This window comes from Carassius carassius, chromosome 39, assembly GCF_963082965.1.
Source record: "Carassius carassius chromosome 39, fCarCar2.1, whole genome shotgun sequence".
Classification (NCBI taxonomy): domain Eukaryota; kingdom Metazoa; phylum Chordata; class Actinopteri; order Cypriniformes; family Cyprinidae; genus Carassius; species Carassius carassius.
The window spans coordinates 18,826,365-18,850,472 of record NC_081793.1 but is presented as its reverse complement, the minus strand read 5'-3'; the positions used below and the strand labels follow the sequence as shown (position 1 = coordinate 18,850,472).

Below are 24,108 nucleotides of genomic sequence, written 5' to 3'. Positions count from 1 at the left end.
CACCCAAAAATGAAAAACGTTGTCATATTTATTCACCCTCTTTTCTATCATCTAATAAAAATGGTTCTTTAAGAACTGAAAGGTTCTTTAGGGAACCAAAAATGGTTCTTCTATGGTATCACTGTTAAAATCCCCACTTGGAACCTTTATTTTTAAGAGCCTACAATGAGAGTTAAACAACCTGTTGGACCCCATTGATCCTGGACTAAGATACACAGAGACATTTTTCAAAATGTCTTCTTCTTTTGTGTTCCACAGAGGAAAGAATGGCATGCAGGTTTGGAAAAACATCAGGGTGAATAGATTTCTCAGAATTTTCATTTTTGGGTGAACTATCACTTTAAAAAATGCCAGACGAGAGTGCCACCAAAGACATAAACTAAAGCCCCCTCACCGGTCCAGGCCAATGAGCAGACGACTCCTCTCCTCTTCCTTCTGGCTCTCATTTTTGAGGTCTGCAAAGACCTGGGTGAAATAGTGAGGATCCGAGTTGATCTGCAGCATCTTGGCACTCATCATGTTGATGATGGACAGGCAGCGGTCCCAGAATGTCTCCTTGGAGGTCTCCACCAGGAACGGCTTGAGAGGGTAGGAAATCTCATTGCCCATGTAAGAGTAAGACAGGTAGAGGCAGGTCAGCAGCACGGCCTGCAGCTCATGCTCCGTAGCCACTTCAGAGGAGACCACGTCACGGCAGAGCATGTAGACGAAAACCACATTGGCTGGAGTAATGAAGCCCTGGTCCTGCCAGCCCTGCAGCAGCAGAGAACGATCCACGCTACGGAGCCACAGCACGGGGTCGGTGGGAGTAAGGTGCTTGAGTCGATAGCATCTCCGGCAGAGGAACTCTCCCAAACAGCGCAGCAGCTCGCTGGTGGAGGCTTGGACTATCACCCTCTTGGGTGTCCCGGGAACAATGTTAGAGTTGGAAAGAGGCACCTTCTTGACCGATGAAGCTGTGTTGTTGGAGTTTTTGGAGCCTTGATTTGATGGACTCGACTGGTCCTGTGTAAAGGAGGAGAGATTTGCACAAGACTGCGACTTCTTGAGGTTCTCATTGTTGAGGTGAGAAACATTGTTCTGGTAGCCGGCATTAGGCTGCACCTTCTTAGACCCCTTTTTCTTGGTGGAGACGGCTACTATTCGTTTCCAAGGCAGTACGTTGATGAGTGGGTGCCGTTTAAGATTCTTGTCTTTGGCGTTCTTGCTGTTCTGAACTGCCGTGTAGTGACCCACGGTGGCCGGGCCATCTTCAAACAGGGCGGCCTTCCTGTAGCTGGGTGAAAGAGATAGCACAGTTCCCATGGTGCCAGGAGTGGGTTTTCAGAATCTCAAGGTTAGGGGTCAGCTAAAGAAGGTGCCAGACTGGAGCCCCACTGCTTTCTGAGACTAGTTCAATCTGTGTTAGACATCCAAATTTAGGTTGGTGCTCTGTTTAAATAAAAATGGAGTCTGGATAGATGAGAGCTCTGCCACGGCAAAGCCTGTAAAACAAAAGAGCATAGATAAATACATATTATTATTTTAAATCAAATTGGTGTTTTCCTGGCACATTTTTTATATATACATTTTAATATAAAACTTTTAATATCACAATAATATAAATGTGTATTTCATTTTGTTAGCATTTTAGCATCACAGATTGGTGATGCTGCAGAATGAACAATGTATGCATTATAACTGTGCAAAATATAGTATTTTTTCAGAGTAAAAGATGCCTTATACTCGTACATTTTATTTTCATGACATTGATCTTTTTGTTGCCTTTTTTATTGTTGTCTTTTTTTAATCAACATAAAGAAAGGGTTCTACTTGTAGTAGTGCCCTAAAACAGTAATACTGCATGCTTGCTTGGGAATTAGGCCTTTTTGTTTTCATTAAAATAATCAATTATTGCTATACATAATATATATATATATATATATATATATATATATATATATATATATATATATATAGCAATAATTGATTATTGCTTATTGCATATATATATTATGTATTGCAATAATTGATTATTTTAATGAAAACAAAAAGGCCTAATTCCCAAGCAAGCATGCAGTATTACTGTTTTAGGGCACTATATTACTGATAATCTGTGACGATAGTACCCTACTTTTTTGTTTTGTTTTAATGTTGAATATATAAATATATATATATATAATTACAAAGCAAACTCAACCCCGCAATGAACATAAATAAAGACATCGTCATGATTGCAGATTTGATTGCACTGTTTACTGCCCTCTTGTAAATACTGATTCCACCGTATCACTGTAAATTGGCATTTATTGGACATTTAATATTCTCATTACTCAATGCATGTTTGTAGATGATTTAACAAACCACAAAACACAATCAACGTCTGTTTTACTACTATAATGTATGTACGCTGCTCAAAAATATCAGCCACTGTCCAAGGTTCTGAAAATGTGTGATCCTCTCTGCGATGTTTACATGGGCCCGAGAGATTTATTGACACTCATTTTCATCATCACGTCAACAAAATTAGAATAAAGAAAGAAAGATAAATCAACAAAATAAATGTTAACTAAGCCAGCTTACAATTATTTTTTGAGTACTGTAACACCTTGAAAATATGACCAGCAATCAAGCAAATATAACATTTATGGATGCAGAAGCTTTGATGAAATGCAGCTCACTTACAGGAATCTGCTCTCCTCCACGATGCTTTGGCAAAACAAGAGCCGCAGTAATGGCTGTCTGGGTTTATCCTTGATAAACTGCGCATCAAGGAGATGCAAAATCAGCCACCCCAAAGAAAATTATTTAATATTAAGATAGTCAGCAAGCCTAGATTCCAATAAAATATTAGGCTTTTAATCTAAAAAATAAAAACAATCTTCGCGTCTTCTCGGAGGTCTCTCCAGTGGTCTGGGGATGCTGGATGTCTCCTATGGTTGGTGATGCTGAGAACTGTGAAGCTGTGCTATTGGTCCACACCAGCAGATACGGGATTTAGGTTGATGTTCAGAGCCGCGCGCACTGCGCACTGCTATCAGAAAACCTGTGCTAGAGCGCCTCTCGGTGTCTGTGTCCTTAATTCGGGATGTTGATCCACTGTCCCGCCTTTGCGCACTTGACAATCACAACAAACTTTTAGACTTGAATGTAATTTAGGTTAAAGTAAAAAATAATTAAAAATTAACAGAATAAAGAGACAAATAATATGTAGGCTATTTATAATTATATGGATTTAAATACATCAGTAGCTATAGCCTACATTGTTTTAATGTAACATGTATTTAAATTTACATACTTATTTTTTTTAACAATAACTATTAATTCAGTTTATATATAATGCCTGTTATAAGGACTGAGGCTAACGTTTCAACTAGGTTTATTCATAGTATGGGCAGACAATTTGTCATTTCCCTCTGAATTTAATCACTATGTTTTATTTTTGTTTCACCTTGTAGAAAAGTCACCAGAGGAAATGTGTATAGATATAGCACATATTTATATTATGAACTTATGATTATAAACGTTCTATTAACACATTTAATAAAAACAAATCCAAATGTGTAATTAGTAACCTTTTGAAATAATAAATAATCAATAATTACAATTTTATATATATATACACATTATCCTACTGAACAAAATTGTGACCAACCATAAAAAAATTCAATTATCATTATCAAAATATATATATATAGGATATATATATATATATTTTGATAATGATAATTGAATTTTTTTATGGTTGGTCACAATTTTGTTCAGTAGGATAATGTGTATACTGAATTCTGCGGTCATCAAAATTCCTATATCTCCGCCCAGTTATTAACATATTTTAAACTCTGTTTCATCACATTCTAGGGTTGGGTGGTTCTTCAACTACAGGCACTTTTGGCCTTGTGAACTTGAGGGAAAAAAAAGTGTTCAAATCAAAATTGTCACAATCTAACAATTAAATACAACTAGTCTAGTTTAATAATCCATAAGAGAACGCACTTACATCATAAGACAAATTGGTGTTTTTTGACATATTTTCCGATCCGCACTAAACAAATGTCATTTCCATCACATGTAAATATTTGATTATTATTTAAAATTAATATGATATACATAATTTCTTAACAGTGTAAGACCACTGTCACACATAGTTTTACCAATTTATAGCTATATTACAATTACCATAGATTTGTGGATTAAGTAAATTAATTGTCATGAGGCCCAAACGCAAAGCTTACATTCACCACAACCTGAAATATAATATTGCATTGGTTAGATACATTTCTGAAAATTACTACTTGTGTTATTACATTAAGTGGAACATTATCCCATAAACTATGCAGAAATTTTTAATGAGTGATTAGAATTTTGTACATATTTTTTAAAAGAGTTATGAGGTGTTGGAAATGACTGGGCGTTGTGGAAATGACAATGAATGGACGTCCATGTAGAAAAACAGAAAACATTTATTTGAAACACAAATCATTAGTCATTTGTCTGTTTGGTTCCATAACCAGATTAACAGTTACAGCCTTACTGTAAACAACTAACCACAAATAATCACATGAAAAATGTAAGTTATGCATAAATTGTAATTGTAAAATTATAACATTATAATTGGTTAGATGAACACTGTTTTGAATTTTGGAATACTTAAAAAACATCTAAAAAGTTAGTCATATCAATGCATTGTAACATGAACTAATAAGCATCTTGAGCATGCACACGTTGTATGTGAGTTAGTTTGGTATAATCCCCCCAATAATTAGAAATCACTAAACCATAAGGGAAGGGGTATAAAATAGAATTGGGATTGGGCCATAATCTCCTTGTGCCGTTTTATCACTGGTACGGGCTCAGGGATGAGGCCTTTTATATCCATGGGTTGGTACCAGATGACATCATCTCTCAGTGGCCAATAAAAGCGATTGATCCCAATACTGGTAATTATTTTCACTTGAGCACCACTGAGACTTTTCTCCAGTTGACTTCCGTGGCATCTTAAAAATAGATAAAATGAAATTTTCAACAAATATATATTTGAATAAAAACATTAGCGTTGTACATATCAATAAATAAAATATTTATATGTAGCCATTCATTCTATGAATTGCACCTTGTAAGCATAAATGTCATTTCCACCTCACCTTTGTAATTTCCACCCAAGAAGGAAATGTGGTGGAAATGACGGTAGTGGAAATGACAATTCTACAGTATTTTGTAACAAAATCCAAGCTAGTATTACAGATTAGCTATGAACTGGTAGCAAGCATTCCATGCATGCAAAATAAATCTATTTGTGTTCAAAAAAATCAATTTATTTACAGACTCATTTGATGTTACGCCACATTCACATTAATAGTTGTCTGACCTTAAAATCCTCAATTATGTTTTGATTCTTTTACTGATACTTTATTCAATCATATAAAAAAAATGGATGAATCATTTTTTTACACTTCTTTTTCATTATTGAAGATCAGAAGTCTGGGCATGGGACAAGCACAAAACAGCAATATTTGCATGTATAATGATGTTTAAAAAGGTGAAAAAATAATTATAGACTACTGGTAAAAAGTTCCTAAAGTACTTTCATTGTAAATTTAACTATGAAAGTGTGAATTTTTCAAAATTAAATGTTTTTTATAAAATATGATCAAAGGACATGAAAGTGCCCATAGTCTAAGAATTGCCCGGTTACTATTATATATTAAACCCCTTAAACAACACTGATAGGAATACTGAGATAAAAAACTAAAAATATCTATATTTCTACATTTTTACTTTACTGTAACATATATCATAACATTGATATATTATTGCAACCAGTATTAAAACATCACTATTATAATTATATTAGACCTATATTATATATTATATTTGTAGCATTTGAACTCTTAATTTAGTGCAATATTCAGTTCAATTTTGTCATTGCAACATTTTAGATCGACCTTCACTAACTGCAATTGGATGTATCATGTGTATACATAAATGTAGCATACTTTATTATCCCAGCGGTCACTATTGTTGCCATCAACATGTTTACTCATTCTATGACCACACTCAACAAATCTGAACAATTGTGAATTCATATTTTAATACTAGAAACCTTAAAGATAATGTGTACCAGAAATCTTTGTCATATCTTTATGATAACATTATCTTCTCATGGTGCAAACAGGAATTATACTGCCCTGCTTATGTGACAATTTGCACTAACCATGTGAGACCGCACACAGAGCCGTCGCTAGTGGGGTGAAAGTTGGTGACGATTATACGGCTATCTCAACCGACTCAGCCAGTCTAAAAAATATGCTCAGGACAGTTGACGGGCCACTGCTGCGCATCGTCACGAAAGCTTATCATTTTCACGTGTTTTAAGTCATGTTTTAAGACTTACCACTTGTCGATTTAAACATTAAAGCATCCAAACATAAGACGAGGAAAAGCTTAACAGAGTAGCTGGTTACTTGCGCGCTGTGTTCGGTGCGCACGCAGAGAGAGAGCCGCATATCATGGACAGCAACACTGAACCGATCTCTCTATGAAGTTCTCCTCGAAGTCCCTCCTGCACCTGAAAGAACAAATACTTTTCGCAGATGTAAAAGAGGCCAATTCAGTACTCGCGGTGTTCTGGTGTTCAGGGCTTACGCAGAGAAAGGCGTCTCAAAACTCTTGAACACCGAATTTGCTTCTTTTGTGCCGACAAATAGGCTACGAAATAGGCTTCAAAATATGTCAAAATACCCGCCTTGGAAAGTATGCTCGAAAAAACAGTTTTTTTCAGTTATTTGTCAGTTATTTCTTAAGTGAAAGTAAACAGTTATAAAAAAAGATGCGTTCATCGTCTCTTAAAGTGACCGCGCCTAATTTAGCTACTAGCTGCTGTAATGTTAATCCAAGAAAATGAAAGAAAAATCACTCACTGCTCTTGACTGTATTACTTTGTATTTATAGAGACACATTAGAAAATGCAGACACAACTGAAAATAAGGTTTCAGTTACTCAATCGTGCGCTATAAAAGTAAATGTGACTACAAAACCCAAACTGCCTCCGTACGCACGCACGCACGTATTAATGCACTTCCGGTTGGACTCGCAAGTGCTTGTGGGCAGTGAGATTTTTGAATAGGGAAGATGGCAGCCGCGGCAGTGGTGGAGTTTCAGAGAGCTCAGTCTCTCATCAGCACAGACAGAAACGCTTCTATTGACATTTTACATTCAATAGGTAAAATTGTTGTTAAATCGTTTAGTAGAACTTTACTTTTCACTCTGCATTGCTACTTTAATGCTTCAGTATTATGAGGATTCGGGAGCCATGAGCCGGTGCTGACTCACTGTACTGTGTGCGCGCGTCTCAAAACCTAGTAAGCTGCCTCCGTAGGCAACATTTTTGTACCTTATGATCGCGTTCGAAAGTTCCAATGGAGCGTAGAACAAAGGTGGTTTGTGGTGCTTGTTATGCCTGCGCTAACATTTGAATCGAACGTTTGAACTCATCTCCGATTCTCTAAAAACGGTCTAGGTAGGCAGCTCACTACGTTTTGAGATACAACCAGTGTGTAGTTAGCCTGAAATATTAGCCACCCTTAGAGGCCAAGGCGCATTTTATCACACATAGTTGGGAATTATTTTAATTTTGTATTAATTAAAGCTCCGCTGATGACACTTTATTTTGAGATTGGCCCATTTTGACGATCTTAACTTGATTGTTGTGTTTCATACCAACCTTAAAGCAAGCTTTGACATTTCTGTTTTTGCTGTCGTGACATTGGCTGAGATTTCTTTCTTTCTCTGTTTGGTTGCTGAAATCATAAGTTTTTTTTTTTAATTTAATAATTGAACTTGCTAGGGGATAACACGCAGTTCTAACATTAACGTTAAATATTTTTCTAGAGTTTTCTAGAGTTGAAGCAGTTGTTTTTGAGTAATTAAAACTTGGGTTTATTTGCCATCTCCTGTCTGTTCATTTTTAGTCGGCCCCAAGACCTGTTAAGATGCTTTCATGTCAGCCTGATTCTATTTTTTATTTCCTCTTTTTTTTTCTTCCTATGAGTAACATAATGACAAGTTGGTTACATATTAGATTAAAGAGTAACTAAACCCTAAACCAACTTTTTTTAGTTAATGATCTGTATTAGTTAATGATCTGTAAGAATGGGGCTTTATTAGTGCTGTTCATTGATTCGAGGAACTTTTTTGACATTTGAGTATAAAGTGTTTTAATTCTACAATATATTGTGTAAAAATGTCTGAGTGCTGCCCTCTTCAGGTTGAACGGTGGCTACTGCAGTTGATTTTTCCTATTGGATGTTGCGGTGGCAAGTGACGTAAGCGGTGGCAGGTGACATAAGCAGTTTCCAGCTCACCACGCCCCTTGGTACGAGCTACCATGGCCTTGGCAGTATAAAACCATCTTGTTCCGTCAAAATCACTGTAGTGAGTGAGGAGTTGGAATTGCAAGTATTGAAAACGACCAGGATAGACTATTATAGCATCTATTTAGCATAGTATTTATATACTTATTTAGATTATTTTGTGTAGCCTATGTAGTTAATTAGCATAGTTGTTAGTGTAATGTATTGTTAGAAGCATAGTTAGTTAGTAGCATAGTATTGCATCAGTTTGGATAGCTTCAAGTTAGCGTAGATTTATTTACAGTGGTCAGGATGGTACGTGCTGGTTGCTGGTTGCAACAGCATGGACCGTATAGTTTTCCAGCAGACTTGAAAATTAGGCGCTGGAAGACCGTGAGTTACCGCCTAGAGCTAGAGTGTGGAAACTGCATTTTATGCGGGATTGCTTCTCCAACGCAATGGAGGTGGAAATGGGCTTCTCCACACAGCTCGCGCTGAAAAGCGACGCGGAGCGGGAGTTAAGACCGCAGTTTGAGCCAGCAGCTCGAATTGATATGGCTCAGGCCACAGACACCTCGACATCCTCCACTTCAGGTGAAGGTGGTGGAGAAAAGTCCTCTACTTCAAATGAACGCTCTGTTTCAAAGCTACTTGCGTCACTACAGTCACTCTCCATTTTAGCGACTCTGACAGCAGCTGTCAATCAATCTGTCACTGCGGGTCTCAGGTTCACGCCCCACACACTCAGCCCCGCCCTCGGTTCATCCACTCTATCTCCGCTGTGCTCTGCCCACTTTTCAGCATTTTTCAAATATTGCCAGTGAGTAGAGTCAGGCTCTGACCAGGGGTTTAGTTACCCTTTAAACAAGATAATTATGCATATGACTTGTTTAATATATTCTTAAAGGTGAAGTGTTATTTTTCTCTCTCTCAAGAATTTTCTAGAATTTTAAGTTTTTACCCCAGTTTAATACGCAGAGACATGCATAAGCAAGCAATCGTTAGGTTGATTTTCCCGAAAAGTGTAAACACGGCAGAGTTATCACAGCATTACTATTGTTTTAAACACCCTGACAAGCCCAACAGGGTAACAATGGCTGAGCCAATGGCAGTAGTTTAGGGGCGGGATTATGTCTTGTTCTACCAATGGCTGATGGGGGGAGTGTTTAGGGAAACCTGTTGAAAGTCATAAGTTTCAGCAGAAATTACACAAATTTCATTCATTCAGGCATTCATTAATTATCTTTTGAAAAATATTATTAAAGTCATTTACACTCACATGAGATTGTGACAACTTTTCACAAATTGTGTTGGGCTTTGCTTGTCTCGTTTCATGGATGTGCTACTTACAAATGTGTTTAAAGTTTACAAATGGCCATTCACCACATTTAATGTTTTGTAATTGATATTTTTATTATTTTAATAATTTTAATTTACTATATAAGAATGTTAATTCTAGCAGCAGCATATATTATACTAAATTATACAATATAATATCTGGCATTTCCAGTGAGACGTGATGTCCAGGATGATGATGAAGAGGCGGTTCGTGTCAAGGAGCAGAGCATCCTGGAGTTGGGGACCCTCCTGGCTAAGACGGGACAAGCTGCAGGTTGGAATCAATGTTCTGGGGGGTGGTGGTGGGGGAGGGAGGTTGGTGTTCCTGCCATAGAAATGTTTTACAGATCATCATTACCGTTTGCATGTTACTTTAGAGCTTGGTGGCCTTCTGAAATTTGTAAGGCCTTTCCTGATCTCCATAAGCAAGGCAAAGGCAGCACGGTTGGTGCGCTCGCTCCTGGATCTATTTCTGGACATGGAGGCTGCCACGGGCCAGGAGGTAGAGCTGTGCCTGGAATGCATCGAATGGGCTAAAGCTGAGAAAAGAACCTTCCTGAGACAAGCCCTAGAGGTAAACAAAATTTGCATAAACCGCTTTGGATTGTCATGTCAGCCAGTAATTAATCATGGGCCAGTAATTAATATAAAATGGGTAGTTCCAACTCTTAAGATCTGAGTGGGTGCTTTAATGAATAAAAAGTTTAAAAGAACATTTATTTGAACTTAAAGTATTAGTAATGTGACATTTAAAAAATTCAATTAACTAATGATTTGATTAATACAAATAAAACATTATTAACTAGTAGTAGGCAACAATATAATTTATCATTATTCCTTCTCTTTTTTTTCGTCAGGCTCGACTCATTTCACTCTACTTTGACACAAAGAGATATCAGGAAGCCCTTCAGCTGGGTAAGAGTAATTGAATGTAGTTACAGTATATAGTAGGATGTGCAAATAAGAAATTAATGTGTAATCAATGTAATTTTTATTTATTTTTTGATGTTTTGCTCAGGTTATGATTTGTAATAAACTGAAATTTAAATTAGAAAATTGCAAAATATAGGCATCCTCACCAATGTATTCGTTTAGATTTACATTTTTGTCATACACTCAGAGCTTGACATTAACCCCCCACCAACCTGCAAAATTGGGTGGATTTTGCTCGTGGCGGGTAGCACAGTGACTCTAACTAGCCACTTTGGCGGGTTGAACAGTTAAAGTGTTTTTAAGGCCATGTCCACACTAATACGTTTTCGTTTGAAAATGTATATTTTTCTCTCTGTTTTGGCCTTCCATCTACACTGAGATGGCGTTTTAAGACAACAAAAACATAGCTTTTGGAAAATGCCAAAAAGTGGATAAATTTGAAAACGCCGTCTTCGCATCGTAGTGTGGACTGGGAAAACAGAGGCTTTTGAAAACGATGACGCAAGTTTAGTCATGTGATGCATATTATACAAATAGATATCCATGTTTATACTGGTATTGTGCATGTTATGTGCTATGCACTTTCACACTATTACTATAGATATGTTATTTTGTACACCCTTCATATCACAGTCCTGCAAAAATGACATGTTCTTTATGATGAGAGGAACGTTCCCCTCAAATTTTGATGAAGATCAAAAATGCATGCCGAACCATGGCATGCATTTTTCGTGAGGTTTCGAGACTGACCTACTTTCCATTGCAACTTGTAACAAAGACTTTCCCAGTGTGGTTCAATAAAGTAATTCTGAGTCTGATTCAGATATTTAAAGGTTTTTTTTTTTTTCAGTTAATTTTTTTATTAATCTTCTACATCCATGCACCACTTTTATTATGCAATAAGAAGCTACTTTTTTATGTCTTTATCTTAATACATGGTTTTATTTAAAAAAGGAGCTTTACACAAAACCTTATCAGAGCTAATGATAATGACCTGTATTGTTATACATTTATGTAGTCTTGATTTGGGTGTGTACAGTGGTTTTACATTTAAAATGATTGTAAATCTATTTTAAGTAAATTTTAGCACGCCATGGTCAACTTTTATCAGGTAATTTCACAACAACAAAAATGTGGCTAGTAAAAATGCTGTGTGGCTAGTAACTTTGGAAAACCACTAGCCACATTGGCTAGTGAGCAAAAAAGTTAATGTCAAGCCCTGCATACACTAGTACTTTTTATGTTTTTAACTTTATGATTAAGATTATGTAAGATCATTTATGATCTCCGATGATTCGGTTTAGGTACCCAGTTGCTACAGGAGCTGAAGAAGATGGATGATAAAGCTCTGCTGGTGGAGGTTCAGCTGCTGGAGAGTAAAACTTACCACGCTCTCAGCAACCTACCCAAAGCCAGAGCTGCCCTCACCTCGGCAAGGACAACCGCCAATGCCATTTACTGTCCCCCAAAGCTCCAGGCAGCTCTTGATATGCAGTCAGGCAAGTCTCTCTTCTCGGTTTAATGATCTTCAGGTGCATTTAAGATTGGAATTTTGTTTCTTATTGGTATTGACCTTTCACCCTTTTACTCCAGGTATCATCCATGCAGCTGGGGAAAAAGATTGGAAAACTGCCTACTCTTACTTCTTTGAGGCTTTTGAGGGCTACGACTCCATCGACAGCCCCAGGGCAGTCACTGCACTGAAATACATGCTTCTCTGCAAGATCATGCTCAGCTTGTAAGTGAGATAACCGCTTGCAGTTGATCCCTATTTGTGTGTGGGAGGATAATACACCACGGCATAATATTAGAGTCATTGTGTTAGTTATCTGTTAGTTAGATTATACAATACTGTCCAAAAGTTTTGGGTTGGTGAATTTTTTTTTGATTAAATATAAAGTATATATTTAAAGTTATTTATTTCTGTGATGCCAAAACTTAAATTTCAGCAGCCATAACTCCAGTCTTCAGTGTTAAATGATCCATTCTTATCATGGCCGTAGCCAGCTATGAGGTCACCGAGGTCCGGACCTCTGTAAATTTTTCATGTTTGAAAATAAAATTTGTTCTCTGCTTAACTAATTTGCTTCTAAACTCCTCATATGAATGTCTGCATGTATAATTCATAATGTTTAGAGTCCGTGGTATGAAAATAATCTAGACGCTTCCGGAGTGAATGAGTCTTCAGAGTGTTGTGAGCGAGAGCGCGTGAGACGCAGCCTCCGTGTAGCCAGTTTCAGCTATTATTAAGCGCTTTTTGACTTGTTTTTTTTTCCCACTAAATTTAACACTTTAGAAAGTTAATAAAGTAGGAAGTTGCGGTTTAGGGTCAACGATAACTTTATCTTATCTAATTTCCAAAATATTTGAAATAATTTCGGTTTATTTTATTTATTTATAGGTTTTTGTTTATTTTAATAGCAACATCTGGCAACATTGCATTGCCGGCATTAGTCTGGCAGTAATCTAAAAAAGGCAGCGGCTATTTACCATATTTACACTAAGTGCAAATATCTATAGATTCTGTTTATACCATGTTAAAATAGCAGGATTTTCTGCTATTTAAACTACTTACATTAGTGGCATTTATCTGCACCTCAGTATTGTAGTACATTATAAAACAGTATGCAATAACTTATTGAGTCTAATTTAACGGATGCCACCTTATTGGGACAATAAAGCCCTCCCTACACCTACCCTTAACTTTTTGATTATTTACTTAATTTTCATTGAAAATAAATGCTTTTCTGATGTGATTTGAAATTTGGCCATGATTCTAATATGCTGATTTGGTGCTTAAAAACATTTATTCTTATCAGTGTTGAAAACAGTTTCTGCTTAATATTTTTGTGGAAACAGTAATACATTTTTTTCAGCATTGTTCAATGAATATACAGGTGCTGGTCATATAATTAGAATATCATCAAAAAGTTCCATTCAAAAAGTGAAACTTGTATATTATATTCATTCATTACACACAGACTGATATATTTCAAATGTTTATTTATTTTAATTTTGATTATTATTCCTGACAACTAAGGAAAATACCAAATTCAGTACCTCAGAAAATTTGAATATTACTTAAGACCAATACAAAGAAAGGATTTTTAGAACCAACTGCAAGGAATGAACATGAAAAGTATGACCATGTTCAGCTCTCAATACTTAGTTGGGGCTCCTTTTGCCTGAATTACTGCAGCAATGTGGCGTGGCATGGAGTCGATCAGACTGCTCAGGTGTTATGAGAGCCCAGGTTGCTCTGATAGTGGCCTTCAGCTCTGCTGCATTGTTGGGTCTGGCATTTTGCATCTTCCTCTTCACGAGACGCTGATGTAACTGTCTGTTGTTCAAGAGTGGCACAAGGAATGCAACAGCTGAAATCCATGTCTTGCATACATCTGTGCGTATTGGTTTTTGAAGCACTGACTCCAGCTGCAGTCCACTCTTTGTGGATCTCCCCCACATTTTTGAATGGGTTTTTGTTTCACAATCCTCTCCAGGGTGCAGTTATCCCTATTGCTTGTACACTTTTTTTTCTACCACATCTTTTCCTTCCCTTCACCTCTCTATTAATGTGCTTGGACACAGCTCTTTGAACAGCCAGCCTCTTTTGCAATGACCTTTTGTGTCTTGCCCTCCTTGTGCAAGGTATCAATGGTCATCTTTTGGACTACTGTCAAATCAGCAGTCTTCCCCATGATTGCGTAGCTTACAAAACTAGACTGAGAGACTATTTAAAGGCCTTTGCAGGTGTTTTGACTTAACTAGCTGATTAAAGTGTGGCACCAGGTGTCTTAAATATTGAACCTTTTCACAATATTCTAATTTTCTGTGATACTGAATTTGGGATTTTCCTTAGTTGTCAGTTATAATCATCAAAATTAAAATAATTAAATTTTAAATTGAATTAAATGGAAAATTAAAATGGAATTAGTGAAATCAACTTTTTTTATTTGTAACATTATAAATGTCTTTATTGTCACTTTAGATCAATACAATGCATCCCTGATGAATAAAACTATTAATTTCATTTCTTTCAGGCCAGAGGAGGTACAGGCCTTGATCAGTGGCAAACTGGCTCTGCGATATGCAGGGCGACAGGTAAGCTCATTAAAATTCCAGTGTCTTTTTATAGCTGAAATTACCTCTTACAAACGAATGCTCTGCAGCGGCACTTCATGGTTTTTCATGCGCCATGCTTTTGTGTTTGCTTTTACCAACCTGCTACACATTTGACTTTTTTTTATTATTATTTTTTTTGTCTTCTCTGAGCAAGTGCTCATTTATAGTTGTGCCCTGTAACTTGTTCTCCAACAGACTGATGCACTGAGATGTATAGCACAAGCCAGCAAGAACAGATCATTAGCAGATTTTGAAAAGGTTAGATTTTGACTCTGTAATATATTTGCAATCGAAGTCTTTGATGTCATGCTTAGCTTTCTGCTTGATCTTTCACACATGAAGGCCCTGACAGAGTACACTAAAGAGCTGAGAGATGACCCCATCATCAACACACATTTGGCCAAACTTTATGACAATTTGCTGGAACAGAACCTCATTCGGGTCATTGAGCCTTTTTCCAGAGTACAGGTATTGTGTGCATAAATATTTTCATCCTAAAGTGTGTCATTTATTTGAGTTTTTTATGTGAATGTAATTTTATTTGAAGACAAAAGACTTAATGTACAAAGAACCAAAGCCTATAACCTTTTTATGAACCCCCCCCCCCCTCTCTATTTTCAAGATAACACACATATCAGGCCTCATCAAACTCTCAAAGGTACGAACTGTTCTCTTATGTTCATAAGATTTTGACTCTCATACAGAGTTTCCACTTATTATACGCTCACAGTGCACAATACCACCAATACCATTTAAAAAAAAAAAAAACTTAGTTGAAAGTGTGCAATAAATAGACTGTGCTCATAAAAACCTGTTAAAGGAATAGTTCACCAGTCTTTCCAAACCCGCAAGATCTTCGTTCATCTTTGGAAGACATATTAAGATATTTTTGATGAAATCCGAGAGCTTTCTGACTCTGCATAGACAGCAAGGGAACTACCATGTTCATGGCCCAGAAATGAAGTAAGGACATTGTTAAAATAGTACATGTGACATCAGTGATTCAACCGTAATTTTATAAAACTACTAGAATACTTTTTGTACACAATTAAATAAAAAATAACGACTTGATTTAACAATTTCTTCTCTTCTGTCTCTGTCTTTGACACGCGCTCTCGAGTGTACCATGACAAATGCATGTGTGCTGCTGATGTTGGAGGCGATATATCGGCCAATAGTTGACCAATCGTCATTCACTTTCTAATTTGACGCCACGTTATGTTACATGCAATAACACTCCAGCATGCAGCAAAGTCTTACTCAAACTTACCGTGAGACATCAGATCCGCAGTCCAGTGGCAGCTCTGGAGGGAGACACAGATGTGATATGAACGAATAAAAAAAATAAAATACAATAAAAAATCCCATCACTAGCTCTTTCTCAGATATGCGTGTTGTTCTCAGGTACATTTAAACAAGATGCTGTTTTCCGGTGGACTCAAGCACTCCAGAATGAAAGCTGGGTTTTCATGAGATTATTAAGTAATGATTATGAGTTGAATTCCTTTATATGTTCATTCAGGTATATCTGCTGTATTCGATTGCCCATGATTGGCGTAATATCATGTGTAGTATACCTTTTCATATGTTCCAGTCTTTTGTAATGCTGGTATATACTAATAATCAATCATGTAATTATACGTCTTCAGACTTGTATTATTTTTTACACTGAAACAGACAAGCAAAACAAAATAGATCAGAGACCTATATCTTTATTATAAACCAACTATCCCATATTATAATTTAAACAACCTGTTGCTTGGTAAACTATATATATATATATATATATATATATATTGTACATAAAATACATGGAAATACATATCCTATTTTTTACATTTATGAATATTAATTTGTTCATCAATTATGAATGTAAGAAAGGCTGCACTAAACCTTGTTCATTTGTGTTACCTCTGTTGCTTACAATTTAATAGTTTACGTTTTATAACATATATATTTTTTTATAATTTTTTTTGTAGATGTTTCAGCATTAGAAAAGGAAAGGCTGCACTAATTGTTACCTCAATTGTTTACATTTTAGAATTTAGGTTTTAATAAATATTTATGCATAAATGTTAGTTTCACCAATTTTCGGCGTGTCTCTCATTTACTGTAATTACATGTATTATATCGGCCAGTCAGCCAGATTGATCTCTCAATATCGGCATCGACCAATAAAAATCCCATATCGGTCGACCACTAGACGTAGAATGTCCATCTCTCTTAGTTCATCATTTGAATATTCTGGTTTGAATAAGTAAGGCTGGGCAAAAAATTGCAAGTCATCCGCTCAGTCTAAATCTTCAGACATGTTTATGAAGACTGTTTTATGTGCAATGTGCGTCTCCTGCGTCACCAGCACCACATGTATGTGTTCTGTTACTGTCATGAATGCATGGAGCAGCATTTAATAGACAGAGCCTTAGATCACTGACAAGCTATGCAATATCGCGTTCATTATCGAATGCTTGTTGAAGGGATAATGAACGCGATATTGCGTAGCTTGTCAGTGATCTACGGCTCTGTCTATTAAATGCTGCTCCTTTTGAAAGCAGGTGATGGTGATTTAGCATTAATCACGGAACCAGATTTACAGACTAGATGCGCATGATCATATCGTTAGATATATCGCCCAGCCCTAGTTCAGAAGATGAACGAAAGTCTTAAGGGTTTGGAATAACATGAGGGTAACATGTCAGTAATTAATGACAGCATTTTAATTCTTGGGTGAACTATCCCTTTAAGGTAATGTTTTCTTACTTGAAACAGAGAAGAGGCTTGGATATGGAAACAGTATTATTGGATGGTCGATAAGTCATGACTTAACAAGTGAATAGTTTATACCTTTAATGTTTTAAAAACTGATATTAGCTTTATACATTCATAATGACACAGTGTCACTATAAAAAACAACAACAAAATGCTAAGATATGAAATTAACAATGATTATATAACCATGATCAATAAAATGGACATCTCTTTCTGTTATTTGTTGTGGCCCACAGGATGATGTTGAGAGGAAACTGTCACAAATGATTCTGGACAAAAAGTTTCATGGTTTGTCATGGTTTTTCTTTTCTTTTTTAAATGATAAAATATTATTTAAAATATTGAAATAGAATTATAATTTAATAATAATAATTATTATTATTTATTTATTTACACACACACACAACCTTTGAGCATGGCCATGGCATTAATAACCAGGACTCCACAGCACTGATTTAATCCCCTTATTTTAAAGCGGACATATGATGCTATTTTAAATGCTCATTATTTTGTTTATTGGGTGCACTAGAAAAGGTTAATGTGCATTTTCACATACAGTATGTTTTTGCAGCACCTTTATTCACAGTCTGAAATGCTCTAATTGAATTGCGGTTTTTACAAAGCTCCACCTTGCCAAAAAGCCCAGAGTGCCCTGACTGGACAGCTGACCTAGTGCATTGTGATTGGCCAAACATATCAAGCATGTATGACGCCCCTTACCACATTCAGCTTCTGAAGCTTCTAAAGTAGCTGCAAATACAAACCATTAATAATGGTGTTGGTTTTACCATATCATTTTGAGCCCAAGTCAAATCCCGAAAATGCAGATTGACTTGAGCAAAACGTTTCACAGTGGTAAGTTTCTTGTAATGCCTCACCCTCTGTATTTGCATTTGCCTTTAAGTGGGCATTACCATAACGTATGAAGTAGACGTTTACAGAAGTAATATCTAGACTTCAGTCTTTCGTTTTAGTCAGGTCTAAAGCAGTAATCTCTGTTAGATAGAATAAATCTATATTGCAGAAGACTATGAGCTTTGTAAATTTGCAGACCCTATGCGTGCACTAATAGATATGTTACACACTAAAGGAACAATAAAACATTAAAACGCATCATATGGCCTCTTTAAGAGATTATAACTAATATTTTCATAATCAGTCATTTATGACTTGTGTCCTCTAAATTTCCGGCTTCTCTATAGTTTGAACACAGTCTAATGAAAGTGGCAAAATCCCCAAAATATCTGGAATTCATGGTCTGATCGATTTCTACTATTGCAGGCATTCTTGACCAAGGTGAAGGAGTGCTCATCATATTCGAAGAGCCCCCTGTGGACAAAACTTACGAGGCAGCTCTAGAAACCATACAGAACATGAGCAAAGTTGTGGATTCACTGTACAACAAGGCTAAGAAGTTAACATAGGTGAGGCACACACAAGTTATTTTGCTTTCTAAATATCTGTTTGTTATGAAGTATGTTTATCTGTAATTAATTTATCTGCCTGATCTTTGAAGCACGTCTTCATGTTTCTCTCCTGCAGAATAAACATCAGAAGCTGCTGCTGCTGTGTGAAATGGTTGTATGCGTGCGAGTTTGCCCGTGTGTCTGTGTGTATGGCGAAACATGTGGAACTTTTTTTTTCTCACAGCAAAAAGGGACAGCATTGAGCAAGATCTACTTGTTCCCCAGTTGATAGTTTTTGATGTTTCTTCTTTCAAACGGACAATTTCATCTTTCTGATCCTCTGATTTTTTTGTTCTCTGTATCTCAACGGCCAACAGAGGCCATCAGGGAATGTTGTACAACTACAATTAAATCCTAAAATGTCATATAGAACTGTATAGCTCTTCTACATTTAAAGTTTTTTAATTGCAGCAATTTTGTGATACAGACTCTTGGGGTTTGGTTATATGCGGTTCATCGGTTGTTTCCAGTAGTGCACATCTTTTTCCTGATTTTATGGATGCACATTCAAAATGATTGTTGTAGATGAGAGCTTCAAAAGAACTTGGCTGTAAGGAATAGGCTCTGTAATAAGCACAGTTGCCAATCGTATAACTACACACACACTAGAAAATGATTTTCTAAGTTCATATGATCAAGAGTATTGTTTGCCGTTTACTTTTGCAGTATACCGTCTTTACAGTTTTGTATTTACAGTGTACTGTTTGCCAAGTAGGGTGGTTATATTAAACGGCCCATTCCTACAAAGGTTTAGTCCTCTTTAATTAAAATACCCTTTTCCCCAACACACATTTATGTCTGCACTGAAATGTATTCTTTTATTCTTTTGTTTGTTTGTGGTGATATATATATATATATATATATATATATATATATATATATATATATATATATATATATATATATATATATATATATATATATATATATATATATATATATATATATATAATTTTTTTTTTTTTTTTCAGATCAGTATATCAATGCAATCTCCATTTCTAGTTTGCCAGCAATAGACCATTGTATAAGTTAAATACCCTCAATATTGATATTTTACAATTCACTGTTTTGTACATTTTTTTTATCATTGTTTTCCTGTAAATGTATATGTTCACACATCCTTTGCAAAAATAATATTTCATTTATTGTCTTTAGTGTGCAATTATAAATATTCAACAACAACAAAAAAAAAATTCTTGTGGGAGAATGATGTTTTTAAATGACTTTGAAGACCGATGTTGATTTGAGAGCTTCCTGCATGTGATTGTGATTGATTTGTAGTGGTGATCTAGCATCGTTCATTGACATGAGAATTTGGGGAGACATTAAACACTTTGGAAAGTAATGTTTATTTTATTTTATTTTTGATTAATTTTTTTGTTGTGCCTGAAATTGAAAAGTGGTCCACAAAAGTCCTCTATCCAAAACTTAAGTTCTCAATGATTGAAATCTTGATATAAGCAGATTTCAGTTTATGGAAAATGCTTTATTTTTGTATGAGTTGGCCTGTTCACTTATTAAAGTGTTTTGATTACATTTATTGGTTTTGAGGGAAATTATCCTTATCCCTTGTTTGTACATGAATATAATCAGGGCATAAGCAAGTGTGTTTTTTTGTGATGAGAAGTATTTTCACAACGAATACATTTTGAGTGCTAAATCACAAGGACATTTAATGAGAACCGAAACCAATATATTGTTTGCTGTTAAACCAATAATAAATTAGAGTAGAAAAACAGTAACGTCATTATTTATTTAAAGTTCAGATCTTATCCATGGGAGTACCTTTTTAGTATAACAGACTGGCTCAGATTACTATATTAAATATGTAAATACTAGAGACTTCAGTTTCCACTTTTCAAAGAGTTTATGTATTTGTTTGTTTCTCTAGTTATGAATATTTACAATTAGGACAGCAAGGGGGCAGACGGAGGTGATGGGACTAAAAATAATCACAATAAATTAATAATTATAATAAAACGGCAATTGAACAGCCGAACTAGTTGAGTGGATAAGACTGTCGTTTCTCTTCTTCCATTCCATTTTACACTTTATTTTAATGAGCTTCTATAATAATTTCAGAATTTGATCAGACTGGGGTTAATACTCTCAGCAGTTTGTTGAAATTATGATAATTATTTAGATATCAACAGAATAAATTGATAAAAACAATCCAACCTATGCATGAATAATGTGTATGTAAACCTTTATTTTGAAATAAACCGTCAGGTACATTAAATCCACATATACTCCTGAAGTAATAATAATAAAATCTTTAGAATAGATTCAATAATTCAGATCAAGTATAAGAAAAATCCTATGAATAACAGTTACACAATACATCCAGAAGCATCCAGAACTGACATCTGAAATATTGTTATGTATAAATATGCAAGATTTTTATTTTGACACTAACTGTCTAGTGTTTGACTCGACTAGCTTGCGGTCGCTTTCACAGACACTGAATGAATTACAGAATGCAGGATGCAATGAATTTTCAATCTGCAACATATTAAACACGAAACAAGGACCTGGTAAAATATGAAAGATCATTTTAAAATATTTTTAGCATAGTGGGCTTAAGAATAGAATATAGTTATCATTATATTTATATATATATATACCTAGACTGAACTCACTTCACACTCCAGCACATGAGGTGGCGGTATTCACCTAAATCCCAGTATGCAACCAGCCAATAAATCCACAGAAGAAGAAGAATATTGTGCTCTAATAAGATCGGCAATAGATTATGGCAGTATGGTATATTGCACTGCATCCAAACACAACTCGTAAAACTAGAGGCAATTCAGTCACAAGCTATGCGAATTTGTTGTGGAGCGTTTAGATCCTCCCCAATATCAGCAGTGCAAGTAGAGATGGGTTTAATGCCTCAAGTAATTCGTAGGCTCAAGTTAAAGATGAGGTATTTCATAAGCATAAAGGGACACACGGACAGTCACCCAGTTAAAATGGTGTTGGAGGACTGTTGGGAATATGGACATAAAAGTTATCAAGTTTTGGATGGAAGGCCAGTGAGGAAGCCCGGAGAAAAGGATTAAGTGATTTCAACGTTGCCCCTACTGTGGCTTGGTCAGCAATTCCTCCTTGGCTTTTCCCAATGCCTTTGATTGATATCCAATTGCTTAAAGAGTAACTAAACCCTAAACCAACTTTTTTTAGTTAATGATCTATAAGAATGGGGCTTTATTAGTGCTGTTCATTGATTCGAGTAACTTTTTTTGACATTTGAGTATAAAGTGTTTTAATTCTACAATATATGGTGTAAAAACGTGTGAGTGCTGCCCTCTTCAGGTTGAACGGTGGCTACTGCAGTTGATTTTTCCTATTGGATGTTGCGGTGGCAAGTGACGTAAGCAGTGGCAGGTGACTTAAGCAGTTTCCAGCTCACCACGCCCCTTGGTACGAGCTACCACGCCCTTGGCAGTATAAAACCATCAAAATCACTGTAGTGAGTCAGGAGCTGGAATTGCGAGTATTGGTAACGACCAGGGTAGACTATTATAGCATCTATTTAGCATAGCAATTATATAGTTATTTAGATCTTCAAGTTAGCGTAGATTTACCTGTATTTAGTACAGTGGTCAGGATGGTACGAGGTGTGTTGCTAGTGGCGACAGCACTGCTGGACTGCATAGTTTACCAGCAGACTTTAAAATTAAGCGCCAGTGGTTGCATGCATTTGGCCTGGAAGACCGCAAGTTTCCGCCTAGAGCTCGAGTGTGCAAATTGCATTTTACACGAGATTGCTTCTCCAACACAATGGAGGTGTAAATGGGCTTCTCCACACAGCTCGCGCTGAAAAGCGACGCGGTGCGGGAGGTAAGACCGCAGTTTGAGCCACCGGCTCGAATTGATATGAACAGACACCTCGACACCCTCCACTTCAGGTGAAAGTGGGGGAGAAAAGTCCTCTACTTCACATGATCGCTCTGTTCCAAAGCTACTTGCGTCATTACAGTCACTCTCCATTTTAGCGTCTCTGACAGCAGCTGTCAATCAATCTGTCACTGCGGGTCTCAGGATCACGCCGCACTCGCTCAGCCCCGCCCTCGGTTCATCCCCTCTATCTCCACTGTGATCTGCCCACTTTTCAGCATTTTTCAAATATTGTCAGTGGGTGGAGTCAGGCTCTGAGCAGGGGTTTAGTTACACTTTAAAGTGAACCTGAGTGAACCACGGCAACCCCTGTCTGGCTCCTAATTTTAAAGTCTGCTGGAAAACTATTCAGTCCAGCAGTGCTGTCGCAACCAGCAACACTACACACACCATCCTGACCACTGTACTAAATACAGATAAATCTACGCCAACTTGAAGATCTAAATAACTATATAATTGCTATGCTAAATAGATGCTATAATAGTCTATCCTGGTCGTTACCAATACTCGCAATTCCAGCTCCTGAGTCCTGACTCACTACAGTGATTTTGATGGTTTTATACTGCCAAGGGCGTGGTAGCTCGTACCAAGGGGCGTGGTGAGCTGGAAACTGCTTACGTCACCTGCCACTGCTTACGGCACTTGCCACCGCAACATCCAATAGGAAAAATCAACTGCAGTAGCCACCGTTCAACCTGAAGAGGGCAACACTCACACGTTTTTACACCATATATTGTAGAATTAAAACACTTTATACTCAAATGTCAAAAAAGTTACTCGAATCAATGAACAGCACTAATAAAGCCCCATTCTTATAGATCATTAACTAAAAAAAGTTGGTTTAGGGTTTAGTTACTCTTTAAAGAAAAGCATAACAATACAAATGGATTAGAAAATCTAGGTATACAGCAATACATAGATCAAACTTATCATAGTGCAGTGCAAATATATACTGATGCTTCAAAAGACCCAGAATTTGGGAAAACAGCAGTAGCGGTATATATACATTTTAACATTAGAATGTCAAAAAGAACTTCAGATCATATTTCGGTATTCACTGCAGAAATAATAGCAATATGTCTAGCACTTCAGGGGATAGAAGAAATACAACCAACAAGGGCAGGTATTTGTACAGATTCTCTATCAGCTCTAAATAGCTTGGAAAGTGGAACATCATCAGCAAGGCAAGACATGATAAACGAAGTAACGCAGAGTCTCTACAGAACAAGACAGTATGGAATTCTGGTAAA

At 36.4% G+C, this 24,108-nt stretch overlaps 2 protein-coding genes across 2 annotated transcripts; one reads left to right on the top strand and one right to left on the bottom strand.

The window, feature by feature from the left end:
* Nucleotides 1-57: 57 nt before the first annotated feature.
* Nucleotides 58-2,909, bottom strand: LOC132121550 (cyclin-dependent kinase 5 activator 1-like). Its single transcript, XM_059531062.1, has 2 exons — nt 2,665-2,909; nt 58-1,484 (listed from the first exon to the last, which is right to left on the bottom strand). Exon 2 carries the CDS (start codon nt 1,303-1,305, stop codon nt 391-393), a length of 915 nt encoding a protein of 304 aa, XP_059387045.1. The 5' UTR covers nt 1,306-1,484; nt 2,665-2,909; the 3' UTR covers nt 58-390.
* A 4,156-nt stretch (nt 2,910-7,065) lies between these two features.
* On the top strand, nt 7,066-20,303 carry LOC132121546 (26S proteasome non-ATPase regulatory subunit 11B-like). The gene is made up of 13 exons (XM_059531048.1): nt 7,066-7,201; nt 9,841-9,942; nt 10,046-10,242; nt 10,526-10,583; nt 11,906-12,100; nt 12,195-12,339; nt 14,642-14,702; nt 14,919-14,981; nt 15,066-15,191; nt 15,346-15,381; nt 17,729-17,780; nt 18,774-18,916; nt 19,035-20,303. Exons 1-12 carry the CDS (start codon nt 7,111-7,113, stop codon nt 18,914-18,916), a joined length of 1,269 nt encoding a protein of 422 aa, XP_059387031.1. The 5' UTR covers nt 7,066-7,110; the 3' UTR covers nt 19,035-20,303.
* The last annotated feature ends 3,805 nt before the right edge of the window (nt 20,304-24,108 follow it).